Genomic DNA, 27,645 nt, shown 5'->3' with positions numbered 1-27,645 from the left:
GTATGCATAAGACATTGCATTAGGCACTAGGCAGCAGCCAACATCAGTTAGAGTCTGGCAACAGAAGCCATTTTAATACCTCCCTTCACACTTCGTGGAATTACAGGCTTTTGCAATACATATTGTTTCCACTGACAAGTTATCCGAGGTTTCCCCCACCCCACCTCTGTACATCAGTAAACCATGTGTATTCACACTAGAGTAGGGTTAACAACATTAGTGGCATCACAACCATCAAAAAAAGGACAATTTTCTATACAAGATTTTTGCAAAAGTTGCAACAGGATTAGTGCATTACAACAGAACCAGAGATAGAAAAAAAAAAAAGAAGAGTTGGCATGCTAGAGTCCAACACAAATAAAGACAACAGGCAGCTAGTTGTATGTACTATATTGACAAGATACTGATTGGTTACATGAAGAAACATACAATACAAAATACAGAAGAAACCGGTTTTGCTTCCCTCTGCCCCACCCCAGAATACTCATAATCGATTTGGTCAATAAGTGGCTGAAAAGCCAGAGTTTGTCACTATAATGCTACAGTTTAGTGGTTGTTCTAGGCGTATCGTACTGGTATTAGCCTTAGCTTTTACACACGGGTAATTTTAAACAAGGTTGTCTAGTCTCAATATCCCTTTGTTTCCAATAGTGAACTACAGTACTGTGGGACCTGGGTGCTGCTGGCCCTCACCCACAGGAAGGGATGAGCTGGCTGGGCAGACACCAGGTCATGCATCCACCACCACCAGGAAGAGGGAAGAGCAGAAGTTCATATATTAAAAAAGTGACTTAAGACTTAGAATTGAATTAGTATTTGTACAGAAAGGTGCAGGTGGAAGAACTTCCTCCAGCCTATGATCAGAAAGGGATGGAGAAATCACAGCAGCCACCGGCAGCAGCCGCTCTACGGTAAGTGCGATTGTTAGCGTGGATTCCAGTCACGTCATTCGAGGGCTCGTCAGGTGGGAACGGCTGCTCAATTGCTGCAGCACTGGCTCCTGCTAGGCTGACTGCTCTCCTGAAGGTCAACCACCCGATTCCTACCTGGGCCACCAGGAACGTTCTGGGGTTCATTTTTTGGCAGTTTCTTGGCTAGAAAGAAACAAGACATTAGTCAGCTCCCCTGCAGAGGCCAGCCTCCTTCCCACTGCAGAGCACAGCTGGGCTCAGCCCTGCTCTGGCCCAAGCCCTCTCACCTCTTAAGGATTTTGGGACTGGACACTGCTAGCAGCACGAGTCCAGCAAACCAACCCTCTCCTACTTCTGGCTGTCATCAACCCCGCTCCTTCCTTACTCACAACCCCAGGTAAGGGGAGAGAGGGACCAGGCTTTGCAAGGCAAAAGCTCCAAACACTCAGGGAGCGACCGTACACCCCAGTGCAGCAAACTGGTCATCTGCTCCAGTAAGAGCCTCCAGACCCTGGCTGACATGGGAGCAACCATGGTTTCCAGTGAGCTGCACTGCTGGTGTCAGAGCTGCTCCAGCCATCCTTCTGCACACAAGCTGTTACCTATTGCCATGAAGATTTCATTCACATTCATCGCTGTCTTTGCGGATGTCTCCATGAACAGCAAGCTGTTGTCATCTGCATATGTTTGTGCATCCTACAAACAATCACATTAGAGTGGTAAAGGCATCCTGCCAGGAGGAGGCCCAAGCAGGCTTCACGCACTTCACTTGTTGGCAAAGTAAACACTGCAGAAAAACTCTGTCCCACCTCAAGAAAATCATTCCCACCCCAATCCCTGACCCCATCTGGCCAGGACAGCTGGGAGACACACACCCCTGATAATGCTGCATGGCTGGTTGTCCCAGCAGCCGAACTGGGGTACAGCAGCACAGGCTGTTTGTGAGCCACTTCAGCCAAACGCAGACACAGCACGTCCCAAGCAGCACACCACCTTGTACTTTGGATAGCTGGGAGAGTAATACAGCCTGTAGATGCACCACAAGCAATCCTGTGCCGAGGTCTGAGATAAGAGCTTCTCCTTGAAAGCTTGCCTTAGACAAAGTAAGAGCTGTGAAGAGTAGAGAATGATGGGGAATGATCCTCCACGTGTCTTTTATCTAAACGACACCATTTCATACCCTGCTGAAGACAGCCCCAGAAGAGACTGAAGACAAAAGCCTGTGCTCTGCAGGCCTTTATTCTCCACATCTGTCATAACCGTTACCAACCAGAGCTACATGTGCTGTGAAAGGAGCGCACGGGAAAGGCAGGCTACAATTCACATTAAGTGGCATGCTGGGGTGCTCAGCAGCATAAATCTTGACTTCCACTCTCCCTCAAAGCATTTTGCACATAGCCACTACCTCCCCCACTTAAGCAAAAAACCTGCTTTCCTGACTGCTCAGGTAACAACTGATCCAGATTCCCACTCACCTGGAAGTCCACAGCTCTCTTGGTAGCAAGGTCTGCCTTGTTTCCTGCTAGTGCAATTACAATATTGGGGCTAGCCTGCCTCTGCAACTCTTTCACCCAGTTCTTGGCTCGTACAAATGTGTCCTGGAAGCAAACAGGAGGCAGCAGTCAGGAAGGGCAGCCTTTTCTAATCCACAGTGAAGATATGATTAGAACAAGTCTTTCCTGTAAGAAGTGTTCTGCCTTTACAGCACTTTGTAGCAGGATCCTTTATCAGCTTAGACAGCCTCGGTCAGAACCGAGGAAGAGGCCATTAGCAGTTTTTAAGGAACTCTGGACCTGCAGGCAGGCATCTGCAGGGACTCTGAACCCAGACACTCTCCCAGGGATCCCAGAAGCATCGACTGCAAGCACAGACACCTCCCCAGTAAACACTGACAGCCTGCCCTGGTTTCAGCTGGGATGGACTCAACTTTCTTCTCAGTAGCCAGTGCAGTGTGGGGTTTTGGCTGTGATGTGAGAACAATGCTGATAACCGCACTGACGTTTTTAGTTGTTGCTGGGTGATGTTTATACTAAATCAAGGACTTTTTGGCTCCCTGGGCCCTGCCAGCGAGAGGGCTGGAGGGAACTGGGAGGGGACACAGCCAGGACAGGTGACCCAAGGTAGCCAAAGGGATATTCCATACCATATGGCATCATGCTGGGTATATAAACTGGGGGAAGAAGGAGGAAGGGGGGGGACATCTGGCACTATGGCATTTCCCAATTAACCGTTACGTGTGACAGAGCCCTGCTGCCCTGGGGGTGGCCGAGCACCTGCTGCCCATGGGAAGCAGTGAATGAATTCCTTGCTTTGCTTTGCTTGCGTGCGCAGCTTTTGCTTTACCTGTTAAATTGCTCTTATCTCAACCCCAGAGTTTTACATTCTGATCCTCCCCCCCAACCTTCTGGGTGAGGGGCAGTGAGAGAGCAGCCACGTGGGGCTGGGTTGCCGGCCAGGGTTAAACCACAACACAGCCCTACGAAGTACTCACTGTGTTAGTGATGTCGTAGACAACAATGGCTGCCTGGGCACCTCGGTAATACATCGGTGCCAGGCTGTGGTACCGCTCTTGTCCTGCTGTGTCCCATATTTCAAACTTCACCGTTGTGTCATCCAGACAGACTGTCTGTGTTAGGAAGGCAGCTGAAAAAGAAGGTGCACATTTGCCTTACCTCCAGCTGGAGAGCCCCTGCAAGCAAGAGCCAGGAGCTTGGAGCAGTTCTGCTTTTGCACAGGAGTGAGTAGAAGCCCCAGACAGAGGCCAGTGCAGTGCCCTTTGCTGTGGAAGTCGCAGCTCTGCTGCATCATCAAGCCCCTTGCACCCAGGAACCCAAGAGCCACCACAGAGCCGACGGGAAGGTGGCCCTGAGCCCAGGCAGCAGTCAGCCACCAGAGCAGCAGCACTGCCGGTCCCTCCCACAGACATACAGTACAGCTGCAGCATCGCTGGGATTAACTTTGGAAAGCACCACAGTACCAAAGCACTGAAGTCAGCCCAGTTACACTGCACCCCCCAATTTAGTAACTGGTTATTTTCTTGTTCCAGCAAGTATAATATCATGCATTACAACTAGAATAAAGGCAAGCAGCCCTGGACACAGACTGAAGCAGAACAGCAGAGTGCCCACATAGCCCTCTGCAGCACAGCATTATGCCTTGCTTGCCCATAAGCTATATTTACAGCTATACTTACTCCTTGCATGGGTTACTATAGGGACAAATCAAGCTTTTTCTCAGTACACACCTAGTATTACTGCCCAGAGACCCAGGTGCCGACTGACCTTTGACTGGTGACACTGTGGTAACTATTTCAAGCTAAAGAACTACCAGACCTGAAAGAGCTGTGGAAGTAGTTAATAGTATCAGGCTGGAAACAGCCCCAAAATCCCAGGTCATGGTCTGAAAAGATAATTAAGGGCTATGAACTAAGCTGAAGGCCTCTGTTCTAATTAGAAGCAGGAATTCAAGCGCTGGAAGCAAAGACGCCTTAGAGGCAGAGCGCACAGTTGCCATAGCATTACTCTCTGCTGTGCTGATCTTCACACTAACAAACAACTTGTAAACCAAGAGTTGAAGCATTAGCTGCTTGACTATTTATAGCAAAAACCCCAGACCAGACTGAAACAGCCATTATTACTTCTGACACCCTGGACTGCATCAGGGAGGCCAGCACCTTCTAGCCGTAGGCATCTGGAGTTGGGACTCACCTCCAATCGTGCTCTCCTGGTACTCATGGAACTGCCCCTTCACGAAGCGCAGGACGAGGCTGGACTTCCCCACTGCCGACTCTCCCAGGAGAACAAGTTTAAACTGGCAGATTTTGTTTCCAGCAGCTGGTCCATTCGGTCGAGCAGCTCCACCTCGACCTGCCATTGTGGCCTAAGTGCAGGAGTGCCAAGAGTTAAGGATGCTGCAGGTTCTGCACTGGGATCCACCTGGAGGCAGGCTGCAACTGGAGGAAGAAGAAGTCAGAGTTAGTGACATGCTCATGGACCAGCCGTACCAGTTCCAGAGGGTGGGTTTGATCTCCAACCACCATCAGCACAGGCAGGTGGTGACTTCTTCCTACGGTGGAAAGTTATCAGCTGCATGCACCACAGCACTATTGGGCAGATTCTGTCAGTCAGCAGCTCCTTCAGCAGGACCTTAAGTCTTCTGAGCCTCCTTGGAGAAAGGATATTGGTAACACAAGGTTTCCTCCCCACCAGTGGGCCCTCCAGCACTTCCACTATGTGTGGACATTGCACACACCTTGCTAGGGTGAGGCAAGTAAAGAATACTCAGCACACCAGTTGTTGTTCATAGACAAAGCTCTAAAACACCAATTACTGCAGTGCATGGAGGCAACAGAGTTTGACCTTTAGCTCCTTCCACCTCTGAGTTCATAAGGCAGCAACTTCAGACATCAATGCAATACAGAGATGAGTGCCACACGTAAGCAGTTACGGGGTGTAGTTGTGTCAGCCCTTCAGGTCGTAAGGCATTCAGACAAAGGGAGTTTCTAGATGCAGTTAGTTTAGAAGCACTCACACCAACCCACTAAATACTGCATCTTAGAGCAGTCCCAAGGGGCACCTCTGAATTGCCACCCAGCAGCCTGTCACAGGGAGCGAAGTTATTTGGTAGCAGCCGCTCTCTGGGCACCAGCTGCCTGTTCAGAAGCTAAAAGCAACTCCCCCCCATCCCTGCTGCAAAGGGGTACTGACCCCCAACAGTCTCAACAGCTTGATCCAAACGCAGAGGCAATACCTGACACTTCCCACACCCTGCCCGGCTGCCTCAGTGCCCTTATCCCCAACCATTCCAGGTCCAGGCTACTGGCCACGTTCTTCACGACCATTCAAATCCAGCTATGCTGAGCAGCACAAACAGGGAGCATCACCCACAATCAGACCTGCCACCCCATCTCCCCAGCACCAAATCTCTAGAGTTGTGCAGAAGCACAAAACCATTGCAAGAACAGCAAGACAAGCTGGTTTACACCCATAGTTAACCACAAGTGAAGTCTCAGTGCCTTCTTAACCAGTTAGCTCAACCGCCTGCAGCAGACAACAGGAGTCCTTTCAAAGCGTGCGGTTACACAGATTTAGGCATATTTGCTGTACCCATCACAAGTCCCACTCCCTGTCAAGGAGAAATGCTACAACTGATTGCATCTGCTCTGTATCGCCACTTTTCCTTCAGCTCTCATAACTCAAGCTTCTCGTTAACAGAGACAACTGCAAAAAATCCCCTGAAAGCCAATTTCTCCTTCTTCTGCATGCATTCCCAAGGAGACTCCGGGTATGCTCCGAGTAGATCCAGCATTTACCCAGCAAAAATCAGATTCCTGTGAATAAGAAACTTAAAGCAAGTTGAAATCTGATCGGGAGTGTCCTGTGAACAAGGCTCAGGCTTGCCTGAGTACACAGGCTTACCAAAAGTGTATTGAATACCTGCTTTCCAGAGCAAAACCTGTCCAGTTGTGACTGCTGTGAGGCTACTTTAAGTAGGTCTCACATTTAAACTCAATTCCCTAGTTTGATAGGAAACCTACAGACATTCCAGTCCAAGGGCTCATCCAGAGCAGTGGCTCATTAGCTTATCAGCTGGAGAACCTCTTCAGCTTTTGAAACACAAAAGCTCTTGAGCATACTCTGACCTACAGAGACAGTCAACCTCAAATTGTTTTGTCCAGGAGGCAAGTCAGAAAGCTCCTGTTAAGCCAGCACCATTCACTGTAGGCAGGAAAGAACCCACGAGGAGTAGTTGTGAAAAAGCCACTGCTCTGAGTGGCCTGGCCAGTCCTGGGTTAAGTCAGTTCAGAGCTGGGTCCTTGCAAAGGCTAGTCAGGACTCCCACCTTCTCTTCTGAAAAAGGACAAACACTGTTTTGACAGGATGAGAAAGCCTGATAGGAAGCAAATTAGCAACTTGTTTTTCTGGACAGTGAGGAAGCAGCATTTTGCAGCTCTGGCCAGGAGCTGCTTGGTTACCACCACATTTGAGAGGCCCATCAGCAGCTCTGTATCTCTACCCACCTGAAAATGTTTCCACCTTTTACAGTTTCTCCTCCAGCCAGAGTTTGGAAGGGAACAACTTTTGCTTGTTTAACCTTGCATTCATTTACCAGGGCAGTCTATCAGCAGTACGCAAGCTCTGCCACCGGTTCAGGCTAACATTCTGCACATTAAACGCCACATGAATCACGCCTCTGAGTTATGACCTCCTGAAATATGATAGGGGTGATTCCCAGAGCAAAACAAGGAAACAAGCCTGTTGACATCCTCAAGTCTTAGCATGACCTATATTTCACAGATCTCTTTCATTTTGCCATCTGGTTGTGCTATGTGAACTCAAACTACCTAGGCAAGCACATCCCTATGTCCAACTTCTCACCAAGAGCTACTGATCAGAGCAAGCACTCAAGCAGCTAGAGCCTTTGGCCACTTAATTATGGACAACCTGATCATAATCTAAAGATGGTTTGAAGTCTGGCTGCAGGATTGCATGACTTCATGTCCACCTGAGAAGCTGCCAGATCTTTGGGATACTTTGGTGGAAGTTCAGATGACTAACTCATCGCTGAGGGTCGCGGGCTAAGAACATACATGAGATCAGGACAACCAGCTTCGCAACTCAGCACATGTTCACAGCAAGACCAAATAACTGAAGCAGGTGGCTACCAAAGCTGTAGACAGTGAGAAGTCTCCTTCGAGGGATGATTACTTCGGCACCGTTTGCCAATGCCAGCATCTTTGAGGATCCCTGTCAAACAGAACTCCACTCTGAACACAGAAATAACAGCCAACTAAATTATACAGCCTGGATCTGCGCTAGATCAGCCCACACCAACCAGTGAATATCGGGTTGAGAAACAGGGAGTGCTTCATGCTGTATGAAGCAGTTTCTGATGCTCAGGGAGGCTTTCATTCCCCCCTCTTCCAGAGTGGATGGGGTAGGCACCCCTCCTGCTCCCTGTAAACACAGACCGACCAAGCTACAGCGATCTTGTGCAGAAAAGCAAAAGTTGCAGCTTGCCATACTCATTCAAGTAGTCAAGGCCATGAGAAGGAAGGGTATGATAGGGTATTCATCTAATCAAGATTAACTAGTACTAATTTTCCTACTAGCTTCTTGTAACTAGTGAAACACAGCAGCTTATAATGCCACAAGATCCATAAAAAGGGACATGCTGGTTTGTTTGCTTGCCCTATCTGCCTCCTGCTTACTGAGGCATATGCAGGAGCTCTGCATCACACAGAAAAAAATACCCATATTTTTAATTGAAAACACTTGGAACAGTCTCTGGAGATCAAAGACAAGTTTCAACACCTGTCCCTGCAACCAGGAACTCTAGGTCTATCATTTTTGCAGTTTATGCCCCTCAACACCTCACCTGCTTGCCAGGACTTGTTGTAGGGGCTTGTACACTTCCATGAATACCAAATTCAAGACTTTGAGTGGCAATTACTACCAGATGCCCATGTTAACCCCCAGATGAGACAATCGCTTCACAAGATTCCCTACCACAGGGAAGCTGCTAGGTGTCAGAAGTTACAGCATCTGATATTTTTGCCCCATGTCCACCCAGCAGCAAGAACTACTCACAGCTGGTGACATTTAGAAACCCAATCCTGAAGAATCTAGTTACCCAAGAGGGCTGCTTCTGCTCTCAGCTATGCAAGAAGCCATTTCTCTGGGGATTTGTTGGCTTAGAATCAAAATACTCAAGACAAAAGCCCAAGTATTTATCTTGTTAAATAGCTGACAGCATTACATGAATTCCTTGGCAAAGAAAGTCTGAAGTTACCGAGTGGTTCTGCTTCACCTAAGGCTGAATGGGCAGCTGGCCAGCGCCAGCAGGAACTTTGTGCTACCTTGCTCCCACCCAGAACTGGCAAGTCACCTTTAGGACCCAGATTCACAAGCAACTTCCACAAGCCTGCCCAGCAGCAAGTGCAGGACCCACCTGAACAACCCACAGGCTCCACCAGCCCAGAACAGCATAGCACGGAGCGTCAGCCTGATTTTCCAACATATTAATATGATTAACAAGAGCAAACTTTAAAAGCCTTACTTGCAGCAGGGTCCATGCTGCAGAGGAAGGAGGAGCAGACCCAGCTCTTACAGATTAAATGAGCTGAGCCAAGAGACAGGCTTGAAGTCCAGACCTCAGTCCCTCAGCCCCATGGTCTGATCAGTTTTAATACTTCATCTTTCTACAGACACCATGCACTTCCCTTTACAAACAAAGAGCGCTTACTCTCTTGATCAGTAAAGCTATAATCTGGAGCTTCAGTAACAGCTCTAAATTAGGGAACTAGTCATCACGGTTGTCAGGAGCTGCGCTACAGCCTTAAAATGCAGATTCACAGACCTAAATCAGCCCAGCGAGCAGTTCCAGAAGTATTCCTATGGTTGTTACACTATCACAAGTTGGTCACAACTCTCCACAGAGTCCCATGCCCTAGCCTCCCAAAGACTTGGGCACAGTCATTTTAATTTAGAGGCAAATAGGATTTACGTTGGCAAAAAGTTAAATTACTTTTTGTTGATAGCTGCAGTCCTGACCAAGTATAGTAGAATCTTTAATACCAGCTCCTTTTCGTGCTTTTAATACACACATCTGTTTCCTGACATCTGCAGAACCCCGGCCTCTGAAGCAGCCCCAGCAGCCGGCTGTTTTTCAAAGCAGCTTTTCAAAAACAATTCTATCTGAGATTTCAAGGCCACTACCCTGCAGTTACCACTCAATCCAGCACAGATTCTCCGTGCAGCTGAGCTAGCGGGACAGTACAACACAGTTACCCCCAGCTGGGCACACCAGCAGAAGAGGCTCTTCCATCCCTTCCCGATGCAGGCTGAAGCCTGGGCTTGGGAAGGACAGCTGCCAAGCACAGCGAGGGGAGCCACCTCCCTTCGGTCACCTCTAAAGCTGGATTAACAAAGCCTTTGAGGCAAGACAAGGAGTCGTGATGAAGACCAAGTTTCTGCTGAGCCCAAGCAGCCAAGCCAGAGATCCAGACAGGCAGTGCTGTACTTGCACAAGATCATCTGAAGTTCAGATCAACTCAGAACGCTTCTGTATACAGCCCAAGACTAAATCTCATTTGCTAGATGACATCTGCCTGAGCTAGGGCAAGTCAGCTCTAAGGCCATTAGGAAACTATCAAGGCAGGAACACTCGTGCATCCTGCAAAGCTGATCGGACTCTGGAAGACTAGCTAAAAAGCACAGCCTGCACGACTGAGTCGAGAAGTGCAGAACTTTGGTCAGAGGAAGTGATCAAGCTCCCTCAAGCTTTTTTCTAGCCAGTTTAACCCCATACTACTCCCCTCAAAAGGGCTTCCTAGGTTTAAGTGGTTATTCTTTACCAGGAATTCTTAAAAACACCTCATGAGGTAAAAAGACACCACACTTACTGACGCTACCTTGGGGCTACGGTTTTTTAATACTCAAAAGACAGCTGACTAGGTATCAGCAACAAGAGTTATTACCACATTGGTCACACAGGCAGCAGAAGGAAGTTCCATGCCTAATCCAGTGGCAGTTTTAATTCTGCAGAACAGCATGACTAATTGCTTTTAAAACTGCAGTTAGCATCCTACTAGATCACCACAGCTGAACACAGACAGTGAGACAAAGCTGAGGTGTAGTGCTTCTGCCTGGTCCTCGTGTATCAAGAACGCAACAGGGATAACACCAGAACTCACGTTCTAACAAGGGCCACCAAACCTCTACTTGTGTTGACATCATGGCAAGAACTCACACCAGATCCGAGTGATGAAGACCCATGAACGCAAGCTTTCAGTACTGCTTCAGTCAAGCTCTACTTTAACCACGTTATGGAGACAATACATTTGCAAAGATTGCTTTAAAAAGAGCAGAATGAGAAGCAGCAGCTTTCTACCAAGTATTATCAAGGCATGAATTGCAGCAAAAGACTTCTGTGGAAGAGTTTTGTATCACCTTCATTTCATTAAGTGTCTCACTAGCTGGAGGGAGCATCCATATTCCCAGTCCTCACACTAACTCCTTCCTGGGGGGTCTTACCTACTTTCAATTATCCTTGATACTGCAAGAACGTAGCCCTATTTCACAGAAGATGAGGCACAGCTAGGCTGAAGGGGTAAGTCATGAGTGCAGTCTGGTCCAACTAACTATAAACTGAACAAAACCATCAAGTTTTTAATTCTGCAAGCAAGGCTCTTAACTCCTGTTCTTGACATTTTCCACTGCTCAGCATGCCCTCAAAAGACACAGCTTAATTCTGACCAGAAGTCCAGCAACACGTGCCTTTAGATTGCACCTACTCTTCATGAAGAAGGTATGATCATTAAACGATGCAAAGCAGAAAACTGCCATCTTTGCTGCAAAAGAATCAGTGACCTTCATAATATCTTTTCCAGGCTGCACAAAGGTCTCTTGCCTCCAGTAGCTCTTTATTTGGAGTTCCACCAAACAAAAGCAAACATGAAAACCAGTGTTTTCTTATCTGTTTATGTAGAACTACTCCAGCAGTTCATTCCTGTGCTCCAGGGGAGGAAAGCATTCCTTTTAGGATTTAGATGAAGCTTTATTCTTCCCCACACTGTCACTTCCAGGAGGGTTCATTGTTTCTGGCTAGCATTTGGAGTGTTTTAGTAGAGTTACTCTAATGACGTAACAGAACTTGCATAAGAGGACTTCAAACTTCATACCCCAAGGGAAGAAAACGCTGACTCCACCATTTCTACATTCTACCCTCTTTTAAGTATGCTGACCGAAATACTTTGGGCTACACCCACTTCATTAGAAGCGTTCCCATTTCATTTCCTGTATCTAGAAGTACTTGGCATTCTTTCCCCCTCCCTTTTCAGGGAAATGCCATGACCACCTATCCACTAAACATGCAGCAGTTTCAGAAGTTATGGTGATTTGTAGAAGAATGACTAGCAGGACCTAGAGCAATTCCAGAGCTGATCCCTCTTTAGATGCAGAAGAGCTTTGCTGTGAGGGAGATAATTGTCATCACAACAATTAAGTTTGGCCAAGCACACAAAGCATGAATACATTACTAGTATGTTTTGTTTCAGACGCTGCCCAGCCCCCTCTTGGCTTCACTAGTAAAGCAAACGGGCCTAAACCCAACTTGCTTCATAGTAAAGCTAAACAAGTGTTTTATTTTACTATATTCATATCCACACATCACACTAGCCTTCCCCTTACTGCTCTCTGATAATTTAAACCCTTCTTCAGGAGTCCCACTTCATCTTGCCCGCGTTGCTCCCTCACCTGAAGGGGTATCAGCACAGACTTAAACAGCCTCGAGGGACCTACACTGCCTGGCACTATCTTAAAGCCAATGTCATCTAAATTAGCCAGTGTATCTTAGAGGGAAAGATTGCCTCTAGAGGTAGATTTTTGCTATGAGTAGTTGAGTGTTCAGACATACTGTTGAGATTCAAGAATTCTTAAATCTGAGATTATTTGAGCACCGAGTCCCAGTTACTGAATCTAAGCATTGCTTTTCTTAACCTTAGAGGTCTCTATAGACTCATGCTTTACCTGCTCTCCTCACTCCAAGAACGCATTCAGGCCAACATTGTCTTGGATCTGCCTACACACACTATTCTGAACTCCTCACCCTTTCCAGTCACAGTTCTTTCATCTTATTATCCAGTTAAGCTGAAAAAATAGAAAAGACTTTTCAAGTCAAGGCAGTAGCGAATATCTAAGAGGATATTCCAAGAAAGTTCACTCAGACAGCATGGCGTGTCAAGCTAATATGAATCAGAAGCATCTTTCTTTTTTTGGTCTCCACCAAGCTCCAGAGTCCTGCCTTCAGTGTAGGCTCAGGAGTCCTAACTTAGTGCCAAGCATGACATCAGTTCCGCTATAACCAGGGCAGCTCAAATATACGTTGACCCACCACACACAAAAACCTAAGAATAGTAGATGCGAGTCGTTCCACCTAAGACTTAAAATAGTACCTTGGTGTACTCTCTTCCCTCCGATTTCCTTACATGCCTGGAAACAGTCAAGGTCAGAACTCTGACAGCCACGTACAAAAGCAACAAGCTAAAAGGTCAGCTGAGATCAGGTCACCACTTTATTTAGTCTCGCTGGCAGACCAGTTTACTGCAAGAGTCATGGTTAGTTAGCAGAGGGCAACTACAACTGTCACTGCTCCTCACAGCCTCCTATCCAGCCCCAGGAGTTTTAGCAGCACCTTGAGCACTACCAGAAACAAGGGTCGAGCAACTTCCACAGGATTTAGCACAACAAACCTGTCGCTCACACTTACATCTGCACTGTTAGCCTCTGCAGGATCACATACCAACTACAGTCTCAGCTTACATGCAGTGGTCTCTCCCCCCGTGCTGAAGATCCGAGGGTGGCCTTGCATCTGAACGCAGCTAGGTTTCCTTCCAGACAAGCTACAAAACTTCCTTGCAGACTTTAAGCCTCACTCAAGAGCCTGCAGCACAACATTTCACTTCACAAGCGCCCCTTGGGGAGGCACAGGAGCTGCGTTTGTCACCAGCAGCAATCCAGAATAGCCTCCATTCCACTAGAAACTATTTTCAGCAGATAAAGTCACATCCTTCATTTAGACAGTTCTCTACTCAGGAACCTGGCCGGGCTTTCAGACTTCTAGAGTTTCTATTCCCACCTCAGCAGCTGACTAGCTACGACAGAACATTACACCACCGCTGCCCTTACAGGTGCCACACCTTCCCCAAATTCCATTTAACTTTCAGTCGGCGCTACAAGAGAGACAAAGGAGTTGGGAAACAGCAGCCGGGCAGACACAGCGCACCGACAGCGGGCACTTGCTACCGAGTCCTTCCGACGTACGGGGAGCAGCAGCCCGGAGGGGTGCAGGGCTGAGCCCTCACCGGGCAGGCACGGCGCTCCCCTCGAGTTAGAGACCGTCACCTCCGCCGCGGGCTCCCTTCCCCGGGTACGGCTCCCTGTGAAGTCAGTGCCACGCTCCGCCTGGCCGGACCGCCGGTGCACGGCGGCAGCGCCGCTCCCCCGCCTCGCCAGGACACCCGGCGGGTCCGGCTCGCCCAGGACCCGGCGAGGGGGCGTTATTTCGGGCAGCCACGGAGGCCGGAGTCCCCCGTCCCGCTGACGGCAGCACCAGCTCGCTCCAGAGCCCGGCTCACGCAACCTCACGGCGCAGCCGGGGCGCGGCAGCCTCGCCCCACCCGGTACAGCGGCGCCCCCAAGCCGCTCCCACCGCGGGGCCCCCGCGGCCGCCTGCCCCAGCCGGCCAGGCTCCCGGGGAGCCGGCTCTGCGGCACACGGCCCCGGAGGCAGCTGGGTCCGCAGGCCAGGCCCCACCCGGAGCAGGGCTCGGCACCGAGCCGCGCCAGGCCCCACCGCAGAGATGTGGGATGAACCACCCCGCCGGCCCCACTCACCGCCTGGAGCGCCGCTCCCCCCACCGCAGGTGAGTCTCGCAGGCCCCGGCCCTTACTTCCGCCTTTACCCGTTCCGCTTCCGGATCCGCCCACCCCTTCCGCTCCCAGCCCGCCGGCCACAGGCAGCGGCACCTGCCAATCAGACGGGCCCCGCCCCGCTGGAGCCACGTCCCCTCGCCGACGCACGGCCTCACGTGAGGCGCGCCTGCCGCGGGGGCCGTTGGGAGCTGCAGTCCCGCCGCCCCCGGCGGGGCCCGGGCACGGGGGTCCCGGGGGCGGCGGCGGGAGGGCGCCGGGGGCGGCGGCGGGGACAGACTCAGCCGGAGCCGGCGTTGGAAAAATAGAGCCTTTATTTCCCGTTGGGGCGGGAGGGGCGGGGCTGGGCCGGCCGTCACCGCACAAACCGCAGCCGCCGGAGGCCCGGGAGCCGCCCAGCCGAGCGGGAGCCACCGTGTCCCCCCCGGGGCACCCCCCAGAGACACCCCCCGGACCCTCCGAACCGGCCCCGAGCACAGACCCCACCGCCAGCCCCTCCCGCCCCCGGGAGGCAGTGCTGCCCAGCCCCAGCCCCACGGCCCTGGGCATGGCGCCGGGGGGGGTCCCGGGGGTCTGTCGGGCCTGGCCTGGTTTTAAAAAAGCCCCCGTGGGCAAAGAGTATAAAATCGTATCAAAATCCCTGCTGGTGTCGGGCCGGGGCGAGTGCTGCCCCCGGGGTGGGGGTCCTGCGGGAGCGGGGTGGTGGGTGCAGGGGACCCCCCCGCTGCTGCCCCGCTCCCGGTGGCTGCCCCCCGGGGGGCTGGGGCTGCCGGGGTGGGACCTGGTGAGCTGGCGTGTCACGGGCACAGCAGGGCGGCGGGCCGGGGTCCCAAGGGTGAGGGGCCCCCAGGGTGAGGGTCCCCGGGGGCGAGGGGCCTGACCGCCACCCCGGTGCCCGTGGGGTCAGTGGGAGCTGGCGGAGCTGGAGCGGGGCTGCGGGTGGGCGCGGGGCCGACCCCCGGCCGAGCAGCCGGGGAAGGAGCGGGCAGAGCGGGGCGGCAGCGAGAGGGGCTGCGAGGCCAAGGCCTTGCGGGGGTCGGGGCTGGGGGGGGTCCCCCCGCGGTGGGCATGGCCCCTCAGTGCCCACCCAGGGGTGCATGGGGGAGCCGGCGGCGGCGTGGGCCGAGCGGCTGCGGACGGGGCAGCGTTTGACCCGCGGGCTGGTAGAGGGGGAGCTGCGGGAGCTGGGGGGCACGGGTGGGGGCGAGGGGGGCACCGGGGCAGAGGGTGGGGAGGGCCGGGGGGGCGGGGAGGCGGTGGGGGGCAGGCGGTAGGGGCAGGTGGGGGGCTGCAGAGTCCCCAGACGACCCTGGAGCAGCTCCATCATGCACTGCAGCTCCCGGCTGAGGTGGGAAACCTCCTGGTTGAGGTGGTTGATCTGGAAGGGGAGGGAGAGCAGTGAGTGAGCACCGGCCGCTGCCCCCCGCCCAGCCCCCCACCCACGTTCCCGGGGCTCTTGGGATGTGCCCCCAGCCCCCGCCGCACCTCCTGGTTGAGCCTGCTGATGTTCTGCTTTATCTCCTCTGCTTCCATCGCCAGGGCTGGGCCACCAGCATCAGTCCCTGCCAGGGAAGACATGGCCAGTGGTGGACGGCCCCCTGAGCCCCCCAGTGTCGCGGCCAGCCCCCCTGGCCTGGCCCTGGCCCTGCAGCTGCTGGAGGTACCTGACGTGGGGGAGTCCCTCGCCGCGCTCTGCAGCGGGGGGTCCACGTTGAAGCAGAAGGCTTGTGGCTCTGATAGCCCCCCGTTGTCTTCAATCCCATCCACAACTCTAGGGCGGGGAGGGGGTGAGGGCTGGCCCTCGTCACCTCCTCGCCCCTCTGCCACCATGCCCAGTGGCCTCCGGGGACCTCACATAGCCCGGCCTGCACAAACCCACACCAGCAGGACGAGCCACCGGTATGTCCCAGCCTTACCTGGGGCTGAGGTCCGGGGAACCGTAGGTGTGCAGGGAGGGGATGAGGAGCTTGGCCGGCCTCCTGCCAGCACCACCATCCCGCTCCGGGAGCCGGGTGTCCCTCCGGCACCGCGGAGAGGGGCTGCGGCCCCGGCTGCAGCGGGCCGGGGAGCGGCAGTTGCGTCGCAGGGCTGAGATCTGGCACAGCTCATCACCCAGGAGGCTGCTCAGGGAGCCGTGCCGAGCCGGGCTGTTCAGCTGGGGCAGCAGCAGCTTGCGGCTGGTGATGGTGGCCGGTGACTGCTGGAAGACCTCGTCAGGCTCCTCCTCGTCTTCCAGGATGGAGGGAAGGGGCTTCTCCGGGGCAGCACCGCTCTCCGGATGAGGCTGCGGGTGGGTGCAGGCAGGATCTCAGGGCTGGTCCCTGTGTAGGTGCCACAGCTGGGCACAGCCACCACTGCCCCATCCTCCCCTTTGCCCACCCCCAGCGCGGCACAAACCTGCTGTGCCTGCGACAGCCGTGGGGACCGGGAGTAGCGGCAGAGCCCCTGCGGGGAGAGCAGATGGCACTGGCTCAGCGGCACCCAGGACCCCACATGGCTCGGTGGGGACTGGCCACAGGCAGACACAGTGCTGGGCACGCACCCACCCACTCCCCACCTCAGCCCAGAGCCCACCCAGCCTCCCAGTGCCCCTCTGGACGGCCAAACCTCCCCTGGGCCCATGTATCAGCCCCAGCACCAGCATCTGCAGCCCCTTGCCCACTCTCCTTCCTCTGCTGCCATCATCACTCATGAACTGCCCAACCTTGGCCTGCGTGTCCCGAGCTGGAGCCGAGGCTGCACCCTAAATCCCAGCCCTGGCTCGGCCATCAGAGCATCAGCTCCCCCGGGAGCATGCCACCAGCCAGGGAGGGTGCTCAGGGCTTCTGCAGGACCGAGTAAGCTCTGTTGGCATCCTCACCCTCAGTTTATTTATACCTCTCCTGGGCGATGGACACGTTGGGTTTTGGTAGGGCTAGCTGGGATCTAGAGGGCGACCTCCTACTCCACCTCTACAGGGCCTGGGGCGGTGGGTACTGGGGAGTGATGCTCTGGAGGAGCCCCCAGCCACTTGGTGCCAGTGCAGAACCAGCAGCAGAGACGGGGGAGGAAAGCACTGCAGAGCTATTTCTGCACCAGAACATCCCCCCAGCTGCCAGAGTCAGCAGCGTGACTAAACCTGGCAGTCCCCAGCGCTGCCTCCTGTGCACGGGGCGGGGGGGCTGTGCCCCAGCTGCCTGTCCCACAGTGAGCCCCCAGTCCCCTCTACCCCCCATTTCCAAGCCTTCCATCCGCCTCAGCCTCCTGCATTGCAAATGCTCTTGCTTCCAGTTGCCTGGGTTGTGCAAAGCCGAGAGGAGCCAGGATGGGACATACCTGCACGGATATGGTGGCACAGCCACAGCCCCTGCCCCAGCCTCGGAGCCTGGGGACTGGGAGCAGGGAGCAAACTCCCCTCCCGTGGCCGTGCAGAGCCCCAGCCCTGCCCTGGTCTCTGGGGCCGCAAGGACGGGAAGGGGTCTGTGAGGGAGGACACGCACCCACCTCCATCTCGCTGCCCTCCCGCAGGTTGAAGGTCAGGTCCTGGTGGATGTCCACCGTGAACTTGCTGGCGTACTCGGGGTAGAGCTGCAGCACCTCGCAGAGCCCCCGCAGCCCGATGTACTGCAGGTCGCAGTAGGTCAGCGCCTTCACGTCCGCGTTGGTCTTGATCACCCGGTCCGTGCTGCACAGGTCGGCTCCGATCAAATCCCCTTTGCCTGCAGGAGGGGACCGGGGTGGGCTAGCAGCACCAGCCTGGGGCCCCTCACCCAGCCGGGCAGCAGAAGGGGCTGGGGGAGAGCCCACGCCACCTGCCCTCACCCAGGATGGCCAGGACCACGTTGTCCTTCAGCACCTCGAGGGAGCCGGAGCAGACAAAGTAGTTGGCCTGCAGCGCATCGCCCTGGCGCAGCAGGTACTCCCCCGGGGCGCAGAACGACGTCTTGATATGGAGCGAGAGGGAGCGGAGGCAGCCCCGGCTGGCCGTCTCGAAGATGGGCAGCTGCAGGATGTCCTTGTTGAGGTGCATGGCCACGTCCGCGCGCAGCTCGTCAGGGAAGTCATGCAGCAGCTGGGGAGAGTGGGGCCGGGGTGCTGGGGTGCGGGTGGCGGGGAGCAGCCTCCCCCACAGTCCGACAGCCCCAGGGGACAGATCCCCCTCTGGAGCGGAGCATCTCGCAGAGCCCAGCAGTCCCAGCTGGCAAACGTGGGACAGCTGTGGCTGTCGTGGTGGGCTGCCTCTGCTCCACGTCCCGCTGCCCATGCTGGCAGGAATCTGCCCCAGACCTGGCACGCAGCTCTGGTCCCTCCAGCAACACAGCACGCACATGTGCACATCTGCACACACACACAATTGCACACACGTACACGCACACGCTTGCGCTCTCATAGCTGGCCCTGCCAGCCCCGTCACCCCCAGGCTGGGTGCAGCATTGGGGGGTGGAGGGGGGCTGGCCCGGCCCAGCCAACACCTCCTACCTCGTTAGCATCGATGCCATTGTTCACCGACCAGGTGGTCTGGAAGTACTCTAGCATCCTCTGCTTGAGCTGCTGGGGCAGGCGGTGGACGCGGATGAAGTCCTTGAGGTCCTTCATGCGGGTGTGGTAGAGTGAGCGGCGGGAGTACATGCGCTGGATGATGGCGGTGACGTTGCCGAAGACGACGGCGTGCATCAGCGCTGGGGGCCGGGAGGGCAGCGTCAGGCCCACCATGGGGCCGTCTGGAGCGTAGGGGCACCCAGGCAGGGTCTGGGCTCTGCCCCCACCAGCAACGCGGGGCTGAGGCGTGCAGCATGGGGGGCTTCTCCCCTAACCCCAGCCCCAGGGCTGTCCCACAGCTGTTCATCGCCTCCCCCCAGCAACCTGCCTGGGTACCTGCCGCACCCGCTGCTCCTGCAGCTGGAGACGAAGCCCCCCAAGCCCTGCCCCGCTCCCTGCCTCACCCCCAATGAGCATGGTGCAGATGGAGAAGATCTTCTCAGCGTCGGTGTTGGCGCAGACGTTGCCGAAGCCCACGCTGGTCAGGCTGCTGAGGGTGAAGTAGAGGGAGGCGATGTAGGCGCTGCGGATGGAGGGGCCCCCCACTGAGTTGTTGATGTAGGGAGCCTCCAGCCTCTTGCCCAGCTCGTGCAGCCAGCCTGCCAAGCACAGCCAGGGGTTAGCGCTCACCGAGGGTCCCTGCCCCAGCCAGAGGGGCTGTAGCCCCCGCTGCTGCCCACCCCACGGGACTGCCCTCTGCTTGCTCCCTCCCGCCAGCGGCATGCTGCAGCACGGGGGAGGCCGGGTGTCCCCAGCATGCCCCCACCCCACGCAGCCCCCACATGCAGGCAGCCCCACTCACCGATGTCCCAGGTCTGGGGGTCGTTGCTCTCCATCTCCTTGCGGCCGATGACGTACCAGATGCATGCCATCCAGTGGGCCAGCAGCGCGAACATGGACATGAGCAGGGTGAGCACCATGGCGCTGTACTGCGAGTAGCGGTCCAGCTTCTGCAGCAGCCGCAGCAGCCGCAGCAGCCGCACTGTCTTCAGCAGGTGAACCAGAGAGGTCTGGGGAGCGGGGCAGGCGGGTGAACCCAGCGGAGCGGCAGTCAGGGGCAAGCAAGGATCCCCCCCCAGCTCCCCCCGGGGCAGGGAGCCTTCACCACCACCATCACCCATCCACCACAAAGGTCGTGGGCTATGGGGGCAGCTGGGAAGAGCTGGCCCCCAGGCAGCCTTCAGCTGGGGTCACAGCTTGGGAGAGATGTGGGGCGCTGGGGAGGGGCAGGGGGGTGGGAGGGGGGGCAGGCAGCAGTGGCTTTGCTATCAGAGGCTGCATTTGGTGAAGCTGTGCTGGCAGAGAGCTGATCTGATCTGCTTGTGAGGAGAGGGCTCAGCAAGATGCTGTGCCTTGCCCACAGAGATCCTGGACAAAGGGAGCCAGAGATGCCCGGGGCAGGTGGCTTTGGATGCGCAGCGATGCTGAGCGCCCCAGGGCCTCCCACCTCCCACAAAGCTCCCACATCATCCTTCTCCCACTGCCAGCACCTCACACCTCACAGGAGCCCAGGGCCATGGGCTGGGCAGGGGCATGGGGCAGGGGCTGTGCCAGAGCAGATGCCGGGGTCAGACCCCACCAAGGTGGGTCAGGATGGAGCCAGTCCTGGGTGGCTCAGCTCCCCACTGCCCAGAGGGTCCCTGCCAGGGCTGCCCAGCCAGCCAGCCACAGTGTGCGCCCCTGGCATGCCCAGCCTCGGCAGAGGCAGTGATGGCCCATGCGGCCACAGCCCCAGGAACATGCCCCTGCCTTGGTCGCCGTTGTTGTCCTGCTGGGCAACACCGCCAGGGTGTGAGTGGAGCTGAGTTTGGCTCAGGGGGGCACTTCCAGCCCCAAGTGCCCTTGTCCTCCCCACACGCTGCTCTGCCTCCAATAAGCGTAATTACAGCCTCTGCGCTTGCCTCCCTCCTCTCCTCCCTGCCCCAACTGGCAGAGGATGGGAAGGGGCTGATGCCAGCAGTGCACTTGCGCAGCCCATTGCACCCGCGGCGCTGCGGGACCCCTTGGGACCCCAGTGAGGTGCAGGCTGGGACCTGCCTTCATCACTGGCGTGTGCCTCGTGTGCATGCTCACCCCCTGCAGAGCAGGACACGTGCAAGTGCCCCTCGCTGCGACGGGGTGTGTGCGCACAAGGTGTTTGCACGCAGACACAGAGCTGCCCTGTTCCCCAGACAGAGCACAGGGGTGCTGGGTGCAGGGCGGGCGTCTGCCTGCAGCTCCTGGAGGGAGGGGTGTCTTGGCAGTTACTGTCGTTTGTGGCAGCCTCTGGTTAAATTAAGGTGCGTGGGAGGCTTCCTGCTGTAGCTGCCATTGCTGCTTCCCCTCGCTGCCTGCGCTGCTCCCAGACAGGCGTGCGAGGAGCGGATCCCTGGGAAAGGGCCACCTCCCCCCCCTCTGCTGCCCCTGCCCACGGCGCAAGCGGCACTCACCACGGTCACGTTGAAGATGTAGAGCAGATCGAAGGGCAGAGCAGCAATCAGATCCACGAAGAACCAGGTGGCCACGTAATGGATGCAGATGGAGCGGGGGTCGTACACCACCTGGCCCGACTGGCTCACATATGTCGTCCGGAAATTCAGGATGATGTCTGCCCCGGGGAGAGCAGGACCAGCCCTCACCACCCCCGCCATGGCTGGGAGAACTGGGCTGGGGTCTGCGGACAACCCAGGTCCACTCCTGGGGTGCTCAGCACCAGCAGCAGGGGCAAAGCAGCACCAGCTTCGCTCTCCGCCACCCCTCAGGTCCTCTTCTCTGGCCGCATCCCTGCCCTGCCCAGCCATGTCCCCATCCCAGATGGGTGTTTGGCTCCAGGCACGGACCTACCCAGGATGAAGAGCATCTCCACAGCGATGTCGCTGACGATGGTGCTGCGGGCAGCTGACAGGCTGTCCTCCATGCTCGTGAAGCAGACGTTGTAGGGGACAGTGATGGCCACATAGAAGGTGGCCAGGAGGATCAGCCAGTCCCAGAGGGCCTTGAAGATGCTGTAGTGGAGCAGGATGAAGCGGGACTTTTGCACTGAGGCCACTTTGTACTCAGGGATGGATGTCTTGTTCTCAAACACATTCTGGGGGAGCAAGCAACAGGGTGGCACACCGTGCAGGGGCTGTCCCACGCGAGGGTGGGAGGCCACCACAGCCCCCCCTTCTCCTGAGTCCTGCTAGCCTGGCTGACACTCCCTGATACCATGGTGATGGATGCCCTTTTCCAACAGGCTGCACTGAGGTCACCCTCAGAGATGGGCACAGAATGCCTGCTTACGGCACATGAATTAACGCTATGCTAATGCTATTAACAGTAATCCACTGCTGCTGCTGCCAGCTGCGGCCCAGAACCATCTCAGGTGCCAATTCGCGCCCTGGGGCAGAGCCATCCCCCCCTGCAGGGACGCGGCACTACTGGGGGGCAGCAAGAGCCCAACCTGGGTAAGGGGAGAGCCAGGTCTATCCCACACAATCCCCCAAAGTTCAAGACTGGCACACGCAAACCCTTTGCCTGTTTTCCAGCACGGACCCCCGGCTGTCTCTGCTGGTGACAGACCCCCACCCTGGCCCCACGTCTGTAGGTGATGCCCATCGCTGTGGCCATGCCTGGGGACCCTGCGCTGGGGCACTGCAGCCACGCGAATGGGCTGGCACAGAAACAACACACGGGTCCCTGCTGTGGCTGGGAGCCCCAGTGCTCATGGCTGCTGCAGCCTGGTAACGGTGCTCCCCAGGGCTGGCACAGCTGTGCTGCAAGCAAGCGGCTGGGTTTTCCTGACAGCTAATGTGTGAGGAGAGACACAGCCCTGCAAGAGCTGCCAGATCTGTTCTCCCCACGGCAAGCTCCGGGCAACCTGCTGTTCTCTCTCCCGCTGCCAACGAACCATATTTACAACCTGGACCACGGTGCAAGCTGCTGGGGATGGAGGGCATTTCAGTGCCTGGGGAGGCCAGTGAGGTGCGTGCATGGGAACAGCATCCCGCAGTCTTGGCTGCGGGGCTGGTCCCGGGGGAGCTGCAGCACTGCCAGCCTACCCGCAGCCCCAGCCCGGGAGGCACTGGGCAAAGCTGAGGGCTCCCCCAGGTCCTTACACGGTTGATTTTCATCTCGCCACGGTCCCTCCGGGCAAACTGGCTGCTGAGCCGGTGCAGCACCGTCTGGCCCTGCCTCCGTGCTGCCCGTAGATGTGAGCTCCCGGGCCTCTTGCTCTTCTGCTTCTCTGCGGCAGACAAGACACGCTGGGTTAGCGGGAGCACTGTGCTGCTGCTGGTGCAACGGTGCAAGGGCTGCTGCAGGGAGCCCTCCTTGCACAGGTGCACAGAGGCGGGCAGAACCCCGCAGGGAAACGGGAGCCCCTTTGCCACATGTCCACTGTGCACACTGCTCCCCAAATCCCCTCCCCATCCCACAGCTGTGGCTCACCCTCCTTCTTATCACTCGGGTGGCTCCTGCCCCGGCTCTCTGTGATGTCTTTGAAGGAGAAGAGGAAGAGCACCACCTCCCCCTTCTCGTTCTTGATGGGCATGATGTCCAGCAGGCACCAGAAGGCAGTTCCTGGGTGGAGGAGAGGGGTGGTGAAGGCAGGACAGCCCCCCTGCTGCTTGGCAGCTTCACCCCGGAGCCAGCACGGGGCCGAGTCCCAGCCGGAGCTGTGGGCAAGGACCCAGCCCCATGCACCACTCACCACCCTTCTTGTAGAAGCAGACCTCGGTCTGGTACTCCTGCCTGCCGTCCAGCACCTTCTCGATGCGCTGCAGGACGGGCTCGCTGGTCTCGGCCCCGTAGAGGAAGCGGCAGCTGCAGTTCTTCTGCATGACCTCGGTGCGGGCGAAGCCAGTGAGGTCGCAGAAACCGTCGGAACAGTAGACGATGGGGAAGCCGCGGCGGACCTGCGCGTTGGCCAGGATGAAGTTGCTGTCTGAAAGGAGACACAGCCACCCCTGAGGGCTCCGGGCCACCCTGGGGGTGTGTGAAGGGGAGCCCAGCCCTCCCAGCCCCCCACGGGTCCCACTGGGAAGAAAAGGCAGGTCTCCATCCAGCTGTGGGCTGTCCCCAGCTGCTCCCAGAGCTCATTCATCCCCTGCCTGATCCTGAGGCCCTGATCCAGGCAGAACCCCATCCCCATGCACTGGAAGGGGAAGGAGCCCAGATCCAGCTCCCATCGCCAGAGACGCGATTCCGAGCGAGGCGATTCATGCCTCCCCCTCACCATCTGCCGCTCCCACCTCCCGCCGGGGCTCAGGCAGCTTAGCAGGAGCAGTGGCAAACCCAGCTGGGTGCTGCCAGCCCAGAGGTGCTGGGCTGCGGTGCTGGGACCTCCATCCCCAGGCACAGCACCGCGGGGACACCCGTTGAGAGGGTGGGAGAAAAGCCACAAGCCTGGGGTGAGTCGAGGGCCTGTGCTGAGCTGGCACAAGCCGGAGGTGAAGGGGAAATGCAGTGTCCTTGGTCTGTCACAGCACCATGGAGCCTCCCCAGCACCACGCCTGCCCCGGCAGAGAGGTGGCACCAGGCAGAGGAAAGCCCTTGGCAGCCCCCTGCTCTGCCCAGCTGCAGAGCAGCCTCTTTCACCCCACAGCCCCCCCAGCTGTGGGCCAGGCAGGGGCTCTGCCCCCGGGGCCGCAGCAGCTCCTTGCTGCAGGCTCTGCGCCAGCGGGACAGATGGCCTCGTGCTAAAAGGATGCCAAGGAGCTGGGATGCGTGGCCAGCATGGGCTGTATTTGCACCCGGCAAGGGCAGACTGGGGTACCCCCAGCTCTGACACGGTCTCCAGCCCGGGGGTTCCCAGCACCCCTGCACCCCCCCAGCCCAGGCACCAGGAGCAGCAGATGTGTCCTGCTCCTTCTCACAGCAAAGGAGGGGAGCCCGCAGCAGATTACAGCACCCGGGCACCGACAGCAGAGCCGTGCCAGGGCAGGGCAAGGGCAGAGGAGGTTGCAGGAAGGAGGGGATGGCAGCCACAGGCAGCCCTAGCGCGATGGGGGTGCAGCGGGGCCACCACAGCACAGCTCAGCCCAGGATTAGCTTGGAGAATCAAAAATAGCTTGAAGCTGTGACTAAGGCCAGATTTTGGCTCTGGGGAGCCAGGATTACAGTGTTGTCCAGGATGTGTTATTAGAAAAGAAAAAAGGGCTTGCATTTGGGAGCAGCTCTGCTGAGCAGGGGGACGCAGCCCTGGGGGGGCTCGGCAGTCCCCTGCTGTGGTAGCCAGCTTGTCTGGACACACAGCCTCGGGCCCAGTGGGCAGTGGCTGCCTGGGAGAAGCAGGGTTAACTCACACGGTGTATCACTTCAGCTAAAGCCCCTCTCCATGGCAGATAAAGCCGATAAGAGACACAGCAAACCCACAAAGCCTGACACTGTTTAAAAGTGCCTGGAAGGCAGGTTGGCCCAGCCAAGGCAGGATGCTGCCAGGGTGCTGTGGGGCAAATCCTGTCCCCCCCCGGGCAAATTCCCAGGACTTTGTGTCAGGGTGTGGCAGGCAGCTCCCCTGGGGACCCTTCTCCTCAGAGAGCCAGATCCAGCCCTGGGGAGCGACTGTCAAAGGATCACCAGCTCGAGGCACATGCAGCTCTGCCCTGGCACCTCTGGGCGCAGCTGGGTCTGGGCTGGGGAAGGCTCAGGGTGCTGGTGGCCTCGTTACACATTGCAGTCTCACAGGTAACATCCCAACTGAGAGTTCCGATGGGCAAATGACGACACCCTGTGTCATCTGGGATGCTCCACATCACACCAGGCCAGGAGCCAGCCCAGCATCCCCCCCAACACATGCCCCAGGGGTGCTCCCGGTGCCCTGATGGTGCTGTGGGAGGCGGCTGCAGGTTCTCAGTGCCATCTTCATGCCAGTTCCTCCCAGCAAGTTGGGAGATGTCCAGCCCTGCGGGCGGCTGGCTGGGGAGACCCTGCTCCAGGTGATTTGGGGGAAACCTGGGATCAACCCTGAACACAGCCTGTCCCTGGGTGGCTGCATGGTGCCAGCAGTGCCAGCAGCTGGCTTGTGGCAGCCCAACATGATCCCAGTGTGCTGGGGCTTTAATCCACCCTGGCCCCAGCACATAGACATGGACATGGACATGGAGGAGACCCCAGCTCCTGGGGACACACCAGCAACACCTCCAGCTGTGGGAAATGACCCCAAAATGGATGGTGCTGGGACAACACAGGCCCCACTGCCTGCCCCTGCCCAAACACACCGTTACTGGGATCCACCTTTTCCCGGGATGTAACCCCAAGCAAGCGGGCACTTTGCTAACTGGGGCTCGGGGCTGGCCTGTGCAGCACCGGGGCTCCCCACGGGCCCCGCCACGTCCGTGGCCGCAGGGCTGTGTGACACAGAGGTGACAGGCACAGGCTGTGCCCCACGGCTGCCCCACAGCTCCGAGGGCTCCCTGGGGCAGCACCCCGAGCCCCGCGGGGGCAGGCACAACCCGCACGTGTGTCCCTGCCCGGGACTGGCCACGGCTCGGGCAGGGGACGGGGCGGGGACGGGCCCCTGGGGGCTCCCGGAGCGGGGTGAGCCCGGCCGGCTTCTCCCCGGGTCCCCCCCGCGCCCCCCGGTTCCCCCCCGCGCCCCCCGGGCCTCCCCGCCCGGCCCCTCCCGCCGCGCCCGGGCTCTGTCCCTGGTGCTGAGCGCGGCCCCGGCCGCGGGGACAGCAGCGCGGGGGCTGCCCGGGGCCCGGGGGGCCCGGGGCACCGAGCCCGGACAGGACACGGGGGGCCCGGGGCACCGAGCCCGGACAGGACACGGGGCGTCCCGGAGCACCGAGCCCGGACACGGGGAGCCCGGAGCACCGAGCCCGGACGCGGGGGGATCCCGGAGCATCGAACTCGGGGGATCCCGGAGCACCGAACCCGGACACGGACACGGGGGATCCCGGAGCACAGAGTCCGGTCATGGGGTCCCGAGCACCGAGCCCTGACACGGACACGGGGGAGGGGGGTCCCCGGGACAGTGCAGAGCGCGTGGACCCTCACGTCGTGCCGAGCCGCGGGGCTGGGGGCCGGGCCGAGCCCCGGTTCCCCCCGCCACTCGCCGGGAGGCAGCGCCTCCCCCTGCCCAGACCCCCCCGTGCCCAGCGCGGCCGCTCCCCGCTCCCCGCCACCCGGTCCCGGCCCTACGTGTGCCATCGAAGCGGGTGGCGATGGTGTCCAGGAAGGTGTTCTGCGGCGCCAGCAGCCCCTTCATCACCGGCATGGTCCCGCCGGGGCGCCGCCGCGGGGCTGCGGCCGGGGGCTGGGCTCCGCCGCCGCCCCGGGCCCCTCCGCAGGTGCGGCCCCGGCGCCGCGGGCTGATCCCGGCTCGGCTCGGCCCGGCCCGGCCCGCCCGGGGCTCCCGCCCCGCCCCCGCCCCGCCCCGCCCCGGGCCCTGCGCGCCGCCGGCACCGGGAGGGGCCTCGGCACCGGCGGGCACCGGCACCCGCCCGGGGGCAGGGCGCTGGGGCCCGGGGGACAACGGGTCGGTAGAATCGGGACCTGCTCGGCACCGGGACCTGCTCAGCACCGGGATCTTCCCGGCACCGGGATGTGCTTGGCACCGGGACCCACTGCACCGGGATCTGCTCGGCACTGGGATGTGCTTGGCACCGGGACCCACTCGGTGCCGCGACCTACTGCACCGGAATCTGCCCGGCACCAGGACCAGCTCGGTCCCATGGAGGCTGCGGAAGGGGCAGGTCCCGGTGGGTACGGGGGTACCTGCTGTGGGACATCAGCCCCAGCCCCACCGCTTGGGGCTCAGCCGGGGGGCTGCAGGGCGAGGCCGTGGCCCATGGGACCCCCAGAGGGGCACCCAGGGGTGACAGG

At 58.0% G+C, this 27,645-nt stretch overlaps 2 protein-coding genes across 2 annotated transcripts; both read right to left on the bottom strand.

The window, feature by feature from the left end:
- Positions 1-43: 43 nt before the first annotated feature.
- RAB5C (RAB5C, member RAS oncogene family) lies at positions 44-14,400 on the bottom strand. Its single transcript, XM_055697373.1, has 6 exons — positions 14,305-14,400; positions 4,619-4,863; positions 3,403-3,554; positions 2,387-2,509; positions 1,514-1,607; positions 44-1,094 (listed from the first exon to the last, which is right to left on the bottom strand). Exons 2-6 carry the CDS (start codon positions 4,782-4,784, stop codon positions 979-981), a joined length of 651 nt encoding a protein of 216 aa, XP_055553348.1. The 5' UTR covers positions 4,785-4,863; positions 14,305-14,400; the 3' UTR covers positions 44-978.
- A 117-nt stretch (positions 14,401-14,517) lies between these two features.
- Positions 14,518-27,135, bottom strand: KCNH4 (potassium voltage-gated channel subfamily H member 4). Its single transcript, XM_055697300.1, has 16 exons — positions 26,962-27,135; positions 23,528-23,761; positions 23,266-23,397; positions 22,935-23,062; positions 21,682-21,925; positions 21,288-21,445; positions 19,661-19,868; positions 19,263-19,457; positions 18,799-18,998; positions 18,142-18,391; positions 17,824-18,038; positions 16,738-16,785; positions 16,257-16,624; positions 16,005-16,111; positions 15,826-15,902; positions 14,518-15,718 (listed from the first exon to the last, which is right to left on the bottom strand). Exons 1-16 carry the CDS (start codon positions 27,035-27,037, stop codon positions 14,972-14,974), a joined length of 3,387 nt encoding a protein of 1,128 aa, XP_055553275.1. The 5' UTR covers positions 27,038-27,135; the 3' UTR covers positions 14,518-14,971.
- Positions 27,136-27,645: the final 510 nt, after the last annotated feature.

This window comes from Falco cherrug, chromosome 20, assembly GCF_023634085.1.
Source record: "Falco cherrug isolate bFalChe1 chromosome 20, bFalChe1.pri, whole genome shotgun sequence".
NCBI lineage: Eukaryota > Metazoa > Chordata > Aves > Falconiformes > Falconidae > Falco > Falco cherrug.
The sequence above is the reverse complement of the archived record's forward strand: the minus strand, read 5'-3'. Positions and strand labels throughout refer to the sequence as shown.

Coding starts and splice junctions, on each gene's coding strand:
- RAB5C (XM_055697373.1), bottom strand. CDS start 4,784: ATGGCAGGTCGAGGTGGAGCTGCTCGACCGAATGGACCAGCTGCTGGA. Junction 3,555..4,618: donor CCAGGAGAGCACGATTGGAG/GTGAGTCCCAAC, acceptor CTTCTTTTTCAG/CTGCCTTCCTAACACAGACA. Junction 1,608..2,386: donor AGAGAGCTGTGGACTTCCAG/GTGAGTGGGAAT, acceptor GATTGTTTGTAG/GATGCACAAACATATGCAGA.
- KCNH4 (XM_055697300.1), bottom strand. CDS start 27,037: ATGCCGGTGATGAAGGGGCTGCTGGCGCCGCAGAACACCTTCCTGGAC. Junction 23,063..23,265: donor CCCGAGTGATAAGAAGGAGG/GTGAGCCACAGC, acceptor TGTCTGCCGCAG/AGAAGCAGAAGAGCAAGAGG. Junction 18,999..19,262: donor CTGCACCATGCTCATTGGGG/GTGAGGCAGGGA, acceptor CCCGGCCCCCAG/CGCTGATGCACGCCGTCGTC.